This window comes from Pseudoliparis swirei, chromosome 22, assembly GCF_029220125.1.
Source record: "Pseudoliparis swirei isolate HS2019 ecotype Mariana Trench chromosome 22, NWPU_hadal_v1, whole genome shotgun sequence".
NCBI lineage: Eukaryota > Metazoa > Chordata > Actinopteri > Perciformes > Liparidae > Pseudoliparis > Pseudoliparis swirei.
This window is the reverse complement of record NC_079409.1, coordinates 21389951-21399984: the sequence shown is the minus strand read 5'-3', so window position 1 is coordinate 21399984 and position 10034 is coordinate 21389951. Positions and strand designations below refer to the sequence as shown.

The 10034-nt window shown below is 43.7% G+C and overlaps 1 protein-coding gene across 7 annotated transcripts in view; it reads right to left on the bottom strand.

Annotated features, from left to right (window-relative positions):
- Window positions 1–1149: 1149 nt before the first annotated feature.
- znf516 (zinc finger protein 516) overlaps window positions 1150–10034 on the bottom strand; it is a 51931-nt gene continuing 43046 nt past the window's right edge. For 4 of the 7 annotated variants that reach the window (XM_056444036.1, XM_056444037.1, XM_056444038.1 and 1 more), the window contains 2 exons: window positions 9423–9527; window positions 1150–4836 (listed from right to left, as the gene is read on the bottom strand). In XM_056444036.1, coding sequence (XP_056300011.1) covers window positions 4592–4836; window positions 9423–9527 — 350 coding nt within the window. In that variant the 3' untranslated portion in view covers window positions 1150–4591. Of the gene's footprint in view, window positions 4837–6516; window positions 6588–9422; window positions 9528–10034 lie in introns of all 7 variants that reach the window. The other 3 variants (XM_056444042.1, XM_056444043.1, XM_056444041.1) reach the window with 3 other exon arrangements.

Sequence of the window (10034 nt, the reverse complement as noted above, 5' to 3'; positions counted from 1 at the left end):
AAGAAGTAGATGGAGAAAAAGCATTTCTATGTACACACACACTCTCCAGCTGGAGGGTCAGTTAGTTAGACAACGGGACAAAATGGTTTCTGCGATTGCTTGGGAGTACCTTTTTTTTACCGTGAGAAAAAGCATTTCTCCAACGACGACGGGGTGTTTGTGGAAATACTTCTACGGGAGACACTAAAACACCAGATATGGCAAATATGTTGGACGGCGCAGTCAGACTGATGTATTCATCCATCCAAATAAGCAGATATCTATTATAGAGGATATCACCCAAGATATACAAAAGAAGTACCTATTGTAGGAAAAGCCAACTAACAGACGGCTATTTGTTAATCACTGGAAGATAAAAAATGCCCGTTAGGAATCTGAGGGTCTGCAACCTCTGCAATGTCAAAAAAGGTATGCACTATATATAAATGAGGTGCTCGTGGTCTTGAATCAATAAATAGGACTCTGCTCATTTTGAGCTTCCAGTGAATCCGACCTGCGTGTTAGATTCACCGTGTGAGGATACCAGAGCACTTGAGAGGAAACCTGCCGGCACAACGTGTACACGTAAGAATGTGGGGTTATTGATTATCAGAAATGTAATATAAGAATATAGTTTTTTATGTTTTGAAACAAAGAATTGTAGCATATGAGCCCTTCATTACCTCACCGGCATGTTTCTACAGGAGCCCAGAGCGGACAAACCAAACACTGGCTCTATCGAGGGCCTTTAGAGGTTTTACGTTACCCGAAGGCTACTGTAGTGCTAATATAGGTAACTTTAGGGTAAAATCCCAACAACAGTCTTATCAATTTTGTTTTCAACTTAAATTATAGCAAAATCAAACTCTGTTGCAGGTTGTTGTGGACTGTAGCTGAATATTTAAGATTGATATACCAGAGCTGAGAGTAACATCTAATGACAGCGAGTGACCATGCCACGAAATAATTAACAACAATATGCCCAATTTTATTCAGAGTGGTGCAATTTTTTGGGGCGTTTGTAAATTGTGTGATGAAGAGGAGATGAAGAAACAAAGAAAACATTTGCAAAATGCAAATCTGTAGAAGCTTTTTCTTCTAAACTTGGATGTGTCACAGTTGCTGAGGTAGAAATTAAATAAACAAGCAAAACCAGATGAAACGCCGCCAGCAGGTGCCATTGTGTGTGTCTTTATTGTGGACATGACATTACATCTTTTTCAAATGATGTACAAAAGTGTAACAGAACTGAGAATGGCTCAGACGAGGTAGAGTTTTCACATCGGTTGCTGGCATGAAAACTACACGAGTATAAAATCAACAACAAAAACCAGAAAACAAAAAAATCAAATTAAACAAACGGTCCTGTCTGAATCTGTCCCCGAATCCTTTTTTGAAGTGACAATAAATACAGATATCAACCAAATACATTTGGAATAATGTCTTCTATAAGGTAAATTAATCATGAAAGTCACAACGAATTTTTAAAAAAGCGATACGGACACAAATAATAGAACTTAAGAGGCATGATAAAAACCCAACAGCCATGGCCGAAAGCTACTGAACAAATCCTACAATTTAGCAAAGAGAAAGACAAAAAAATCAAAACACACTCTTACATTTTTATGAAAAATAAAGCACTGCCTGCACCTAGCATCAGCAAAACGTCCACTGAGGAAACAAAGCTAAAAATAAATAAAAAAGCCGTCGAAGAACAAATCATTTGCCGTTACTATCTATGGAATCGTCATAACAAACCAAAAAAATGACATTGAAATGTGTTAGCTGGCACCATTAAAAAGACACTCTCAAAGAAACCTTAGCTGGAGGTGGACAGCATGAGAAGGGTTAAAGCAGGAACCTAGTCTAAGTGCACTAGTAATGCCATTTGGTTTCTACCGCTGTATATAAGGGTTTGGTAAGAGTGGATATTAAACATAAACACTTCATATATACACTCACTCCTGCTTCATAGTTTTTCTAAGTCACACTTCGGAGTACAAATTCATAACTGAGGAGTTAATCTTAAAGGGAATTCTGTACAACATTGGTATTAGTACTACACTACCTCCAAGGCGAGAGTATCCGGTTCAAGTATAATCACTACCCACACCTTCAGTACACACACGTGTGTGTACTATTCGGCATATTCAAGCACACAACGCCGTATGCATAACTCAACGACCCACTGGCACAGCAACCATTTCATCATCGGGGGGGGGGGGGGGGGGGCTGTTGAGCTCTCAAAATAGATGGGAAGTACAGTATGCACCGTAATCTTTTAACTGATTTGAATGTTGGACTTTATGCGTATATATATATTTAAAAAATGATCCACTCTTGCCAAGTCTGAACTGCTTTCAACTGCCTTGTTTCTTCTCCCCCCCCCCCTCTGATGTGTTAGGCCGATGAGGAGAGAAAACGAAGCACCCGGACTCGTAAATAGCCCCCCCCCCCCCTCCCAGCAAAAAAAATAACTGGCTTTCATAGGCAGGGGTACGCGTGGAGCGAGCCAACCCGCGCTAAGGCTGCGACGGCTCGTCAACTCAAGAGGCTTCAGAGCGTCTCCGCCTCGTCTCATCATACCTGAACTCTCTCTGGAAGCCTGACCTCATGACCTCTCGACCTCCTGACCTCTTGACTCTTTTCTCCCCAGAAAATGCTAATCTTCCCATCGCCATTGAAGAGATTAGAGCGACGGCATGAGACGCTGCGGTGCGGCTCGTCGGCTGTGCTTCAACGCTCCGGTAACACGAAGCAAGTCTCCGGTTGTTTCCCATGTCGGACGCGCTGAATTATATTCTGTTAAAATTTTAAAAAATTCCAAGTTTAAAAGAGTTTTGGGGATATAAGCTTAGTTATTTACGTACTTACTGAGATGAGACGATTGATACCAACTCCCATGTGTTCGCCACTAAATATACAGCGAGCAGCCTGTTAGCGTAGCTTAGCTTAGCACACAGCATGGCTTTACAGCTCGCCTCTGACTTTCCATTCCACTCGGTTTGATTTGAGTCATATCTTCTCACAGCTTCACGAGAGTAGAAAACCGCCCGAAGTGTGTGTGGAGAAGAAGTTTGTTTTGGAATCCGGCTCCATCGTTTTCACACCAGAGAGACCGGGGGTTGGTTTGGGTATCAAAGCGTTCATCGCATAGAACACCAACAGGCCAGAGAGCCGGCAGCGCCCTTCGGCGACATGGAACCGCGACGCATCTCCGCCGGTTAACACTCGCAGTACCGTCTTCCATTTTGCGAGCACTAGGAGATCAACGCCGCCCCGTCGCCCCCGCCGTTCTGAAGTCAGTCAAACTCAAAGTCAGAAGTGTCGGCGGTCGGAAACACTCCTTAACGCGATGGAGTTATGGAGGGAAACTGCCTCCACTCAGTCCCTTCCTCTTAAATTGACAATAATTGAATGACCATAAAAATGGTACGCTCATTTATATAGGCTATTAAAAACGCACACTCTTTTTAATGAGCACTAAAGCAGACACCCCCATTAGCGTTATTCCTCTCTCTCTCTCTCTCTCTCTCTCTCTCTGTCTCTCTCTCTCTGTCCTTCTAATCATCAGCTACACAGCCTCAGAGTGGTCACTGCACTCCTAACGTTTCACTCTGGAGTGGGAGGGAAATGAGTTTAACACATGTGTACACGCAGGCTGACACGCACACACACACACACACACACACACACAAAGCACTTGCGACGCGTCAATTGTCTGTTGAGGGACTGCAGAGCATCTTCTCTCTCATCTCCCCTCTGATAATAATTAATAACGTGTCCTTTATTGATCCCCGCGGGGTGACTTCTTCTCTGCATTTGACCCATCCTCAGTTATTAAAGAGCAGTGGGCTGCAGTGAAGCGCCCGGGGAGCCACTGGGGGGGGGGGGGGGTTCAGCGTCTTGCTCAAGGACACTTTGGCATTCAACTACCCCGACCCCTGATGATTGGTGTCCTGAGGAATGCACAAACTCTTATACAATAAAGCTTTAACAAAAATAAAAAAAATAAAGACAGGGAAAGAGGGAGGCGACTACAGCAGCCATGCAATGCAACAGTCCTTGATTAAAACGCTAGCGTGTTGCATTCAAGTACAGTTTTTTTTTCTTCTTTGCTTTTCTTCCCGCGTCGGTACCTCCGAAATGGCAGCAAGAGGTACCTCTTTGAATTTTTGAGGGCTTCTGTATTCAGAAATCCTTTAAAGGTTCATTTGTAAACTCCACACAATTTGCTTTAATTTTTGCTCGCCTTCAAACTAAAAGAAGCCCAAAAAAAAGATCAATCGGCGTTGGCGCCGAGGAGACGCTTTAAATCTCGCTCGTTTTCCCAACCGCAGGAATGCTTCCCGTTAGTAAATAAGACACTCCTCTCTGCCTGTAGCGCTGCTTTATGTAGCTTCTTGTTAAAAAGAACAGAAAAATCCCCCCAAAAAACTACGAGAGCCTTCATTGTCGGGCGTTAAAGGAGAGGCTCAAAAAAGTCTATCGCGAGCCGTGGGTCCTACGTCCAGTCCTCTGATTTTGAGGAATGGGCGATGATGTTCTCAGGATGTGCAACCCCCTAAAATATTCTGTTCCCAAGTCCGGATCCCGGTCTATCGAATGGTCTCTACTTCTGCTGCTGCTGCTGTTGTTGTTGTTGTTGTTGTTGTTGTGGTACCGGTGTGTGTTTGGCAGCCAGCGGTTCTTCCTCCTCCTCCTCCTCCTCCTCCTCCGGGCTCAGGAGCGAGCTCCTGGCGTCTGGGTACTGGCTGTTGACAAAAGGCATATGGTGGACACTCTGGACGTGCGTCTTTAGGTTCCCTTTCTGAGATGCTCGGTATGGGCAGAGCTGGCAGCAGAATGGCCTCTCCCCTGAGGAACACACACACACACACACACACACACGGTAAGGGCAAAGGTCAAGCGGAGGCCGGAGAGGGCGTCATACACGGCGGGACAAGGCTTTTTTATTTATTTAGAGGATTGTGAGTATACAACGACGACGTGAGCCACGGATGAGACGGACATGTACCAAGAGACACGCGGCGGCATTGAGGTAGACATAGGGGGGGGTATTACGCAGGTCAAGAAGAGTGGCCACGTTTAATTTTTTACACCTAATTTCACTTAAAAAGTAAACTTTCCCGCCTGCGCTGACCCGGATGGACAAACTGTTCCTTTCTCGTGGCTGACATCTGGAGGAGTGCGCCACACATCCGCCGTCTGAGCGGTCCTAATTTCCATCTTTGTGTATTTATCTCAATCACCTGGGCCACCTTAAGCCCCCCCCATACACACACACACACACACACACACTCTTCTAATTAGACTGACCTACAACGGCACAAACACCTCGGCAAACGTACAGTATATATTTATATTTTTTTATTATAAAGTAAGAAAGGGAAAAAACGGTGCGACACACACCTGAACAAAACAAATGAGATTGCCATTTAATTGCACCTAATTATCATTTTGATAAATGGAAGAGTCTCAAAGCGGGGAAACAAATGACTCCCCGCACCCTTCTTCCCTGAAGAAGAGAACGGGGGAAACGTGTAGCCGTTATCATACATCATCAGAAACACAACGGAGAGGAAGAGGAGGAGGAGGAGGGGGGGGGGAGTAGAGGAAGAGAGAGATGAAAAACAAAAACAAAAAGGTATAATTAATCACAAAAAATTACCAAAAAGAAGAGAAGGAAAAAAGAAAGGGGGGGGGGGAACTAAACAAGCTGGAGAGACGGCGAAGGGCGAGACGCGAGGAAGAGTCGAGAACCTCCACGACATCGTCCCGCGAGGGAACGCCGCCGCCGCCGCACTACATTGTAATAAAGGTTATCGGCGCCGTAAAGCAGCGTCAACACTACATCTAATTGGACCCCTCCGCCCATCATTCATCGCGTGCGGTAAATCCTGAGTCCTGTGTGTGTGTGTGTGTGTGTGTGTGTGTAAGAGACGTGTGTGATTAATTAAGATGGAGGCGCTTGCGTGTGGAAACCCGGCTTCCTCCGAACGCCAACAGCAGAATGGATTTACTCCTCTGCTCCTCCTCCGTCTCGATGAGCGACTCCAACAACTCTTTAAAGACGTTAAAGAATCTCCGGGGACCGGAAGTTTTTATTTAGAAGTTTCTTACAGGTTTTTTTGTGCTGAAACTCATTTTTCACGCCTCTTGTTCCTAAGAGGTGACATTCACAAGCATATGGTAACGTTGCCTCACCGACTAAAAATAACCTGTAACCCTTCAACCTGTAATTATGAATAAAGAAAATAATATATATATTTTGTTGTTGTTGTTGAAATGAGACTTCTGGGGTGTGTATATCGGAGACACACGTTCATGTCAGGTGTGATCCAGCAGCATATGAGAATGCCAGGTGTTAATGCCAGGTGCAGACATATGACAACAACGAAAACACTCACAAAAGGATGGGGGTGGGGGGGGTGGGGGGAATGTGGGGGAGGGGTGACACAGACGCACATGCGGAGGTGAGACACATGCAGAGCGGCGATGAGGGAGCCCGGCGGGTTTAGCCGCGGCGCCACGTACTTGTTTGGGAGCCTCAGAAGCGGCGGCGTGAGCATCAGCGCCTCTGTGGAGTCCGTTAAAATCAAACCCAACTGTCGGGGAGAGAAGGAGGATGGGGGTGGGGGGGTGGGAGGAAGGGGGAGGAGGAGGAGGGCATTCGGTTAAAAAAAAGCTCTCCCAGAATCCACACACAAGCATTTTTTTTTCTTTCTCCGCCATCACACACACACACACACACACACACACGTCACCGCCACCCACACACGCTGTTTTGCCACCAGCACCCTCTAATAGAGGGGAGCTGGCAGTGATGATGGCGGTGATGATGATGGTGGTGGTGGTGGTGGTGGTGGTGGTGGTGGTGGAGGCCAGTCAGTGATTTAATATGACGCGTGTTAATGGAGGCCTCGGGGCGGCTGGCCTTTTCCCGCGTGTGCTGAAGACGACCGTCGCTGACAGCGTTAATTACTGCGTCTGCGATTGTTTACAGACCCTTTGCATGTGTGTGTGTGTGTGTGTGTGTGTGTGTGTTTAGAGCAGGGCTCGGGGGTGGGGGGGGGGGAGCTGAGCGCTGCATCACTTACCATTTGGCCTCTGTCACTTAGAATCACTGGCGGTGCCACATATCATTCACACTCTCTATAAAGAAGCTACTTATCTCACTGTCGAGTCGACTGAGATCAGGGCCCGGTTGATGGACATGACAGGAGAGAGGGAAGAGGAGGGGGAGGAAGAGGAGGAGGAGGAAGGGGTAATTGAAGAGGGAGGAAGGCAGACAAATAGGAGAGGAGAGGAGACAAAAGCGAGAAGGACAGGCGAGAGGAGAAAAGGTGAGATGAGGGGAAAAGGGGGATGGAAAGAGGGGAGGAGAGGCCGTGTAGGAGAGGAGGTGAGATGAGGGGAAAAGGGGGATGGAAAGAGGGGAGGGGAGGCCGTGTAGGAGAGGAGGTGAGATGAGACGGAAGAGGAGAGAACAGGAGAATGAATGACGGGAAACAGGAGAGGGAGAGGAGAAAAGAACAACATCTGACGCATAAAACGAAAGAGGAAGAGGACAGGAGGAACGGTGAGACGAGAGGAAATGAGGTGGAAGGAAGGAAGGCAGAAGGGAAAAGGTGAGACTAGAGGAAACAAGGAGATGGAAGGAAGGGAAAAGGTGAGATGAGAGGAAACAAGGAGATGGAAGGAAGGAAGGCAGGAGGGAAAAAGTAAGACTCGAGGAAATGAAGAGATGAAAGGAAGGATGGAAGGCAGAAGAGGAAAAGTGAGACTAGAGGAAACAAGGAGATGGAAGGCAGAAGGGAAAACAAGACTAGAGGAAACAAGGATAGGAGAGTAGATGAAAGTAAACAGGAAATGGAGGAAGGGGACGAGGCAGGAGGTGTTTAGTGGATTGTGTCGGCTGCATGCAGACGTCCTCCCGAGGTCGGCGTGGACAAACGCTGTCCTGCTTCATTAGAATGCGCAAATCCATCTCTCTAATTGACATGTGATTAATAATCTATACAATTTGTCACAGGTCAGTATCCGGAGCAAATCATGTTTCAGTTTAAAAAATAGAGACAGCTGCCCGAGCCCAGGGCGGGGGGGGGGGGGACACGCCGACTGGCTGTCACACTCGGATGAACAAAAATATCCTTTTGATTGATTTTACCCGGAGAACGCCGGAGACGTATGGAGAGTCGGGGCGATGAGATATCGCCCAGAATGCGAATCCCCGGGCATATATATATATATATATAAAGTTCTTTATTTTAAGCCTTTATTCTTTTGATTATGAAAACTCTAAAATCCTATCTCATAAAATTGTAATATTTCCTCAGACCAAGTTAAAAAAAGATTTATAACAGCTGAGTGTTTGTCAAGGCTCAGGAAACCCTTGCAGGTGTTTCGAGTTAATTAGACAATTCAAGTGATTTGTTTAATACCCTACTAGTATACTTTTTCATGATATTCTAATATTTAGAGATAGGATATTTGAGTTTTCTTAAGCTGTAAGCCATAATCAGCAATAAATCAGAATAAAAGGCTTGCAATATTTCAGTTGATTTGTAATGAATCCAGAATGCATGACATTTTTGTTTTTTTAATTGCATTACAGAAAATAAAGAACTTCATCACAATATTCTAATTTTCTGAGACAGTCCTGTATATAAATATATATATTAAAATATATATATATATACAAATATATATATATATAAATATATACTGTATATATATATATAATACATATATTTATTTATATATATATGCACAGGGATATATTTATATATGTATATATATACATATATTTATATATGTATATATACATATATTTATATATACATATATATATGTATATGTATTTATATATATATATATGTATTTATATATATATATTTCTATATATACATATATTTATATATATATATGTATATGTATTTATATATATGTATTTATATATATATTTATATTTATATTTATATATATATTTTCTCTGGACTTCATGTGAGCGTTTGTGGGTGAATAAATAGCAGCAGGTGGGGAGATGGGGGAGGGGGGGTGCACAGGTGGCACAGTAATGAGTGGCTGTTGAAGGAGTGGCCAAAAAAATGGGACCAGTTGGTGATACGTGACTGATAGTGGCGGTTGCTCTTACTAACAGTATGATAAATTGTCAGAAGACATATTGTCTGTCATACCTTTTAGATTGTTTTAGGTGAGAAAAAGAAAAGGAAAAAATATTATCAAGGGCCATTAATGAATTTTGCAATTAATATTATTATTATTAGGAAGTTTTACATGTAGCATGGGAGTCTGTGCGAGGAGGGAACGTCAACAAAGGGTTTAAAGTCGTGTTTCTATTATTCCGTCGAGTTGGAGGTGCGCGTACGTATGCGTTCTCTCTGTGTGTGTGTGTGAGTGTGTGTTGTGGCTGCATTTACCTGTGTGGGATCTCATGTGCGTGCGTAGGTGGCTGGGCTGACTGAAACTCTTCCCGCACTCATGGCAGAAATACTGGCCATGCCGCATCAGAGACTTCAGCATCCCTGATATCACACACACACACACACACACACACACACACACACACACAGAAACATATGATTAAACAAAGAACCGTAAATTCTAGAAGATATTTATTTCCAGTCAACTTTTATTTTGTTGGACAATTTCATTTGAGTTTCATAATTATGAAAAATTAGAAAGACATCCTGTATAAATGTGTGTGTGTGTGATGATATTACTTAAAAAAAAAAAAAGTAATGCTCAATTCTCTGAAAACAATAGCAGGATGCTATTTGTCTTATTTTATAGATGCTAATATTAGTGTTATCGTCCTGGCCATGCGTCATAAAGAGTGTCTAAAAGCAACTTTATATTTTAACAGATCATATTTTTGGCAATTTTGGTCTTGATTGAGTGTTCTTTTTGCTTTTTCCTAGGTTTCAATTTAATTTTTTTGCATATTTTACGGATTTGAAGAACAGGGAAATGTTCACATAGTTTAATAATTTGACTTCCTGTTGGATATTTAAAAATGGGTGGAAAAAGAT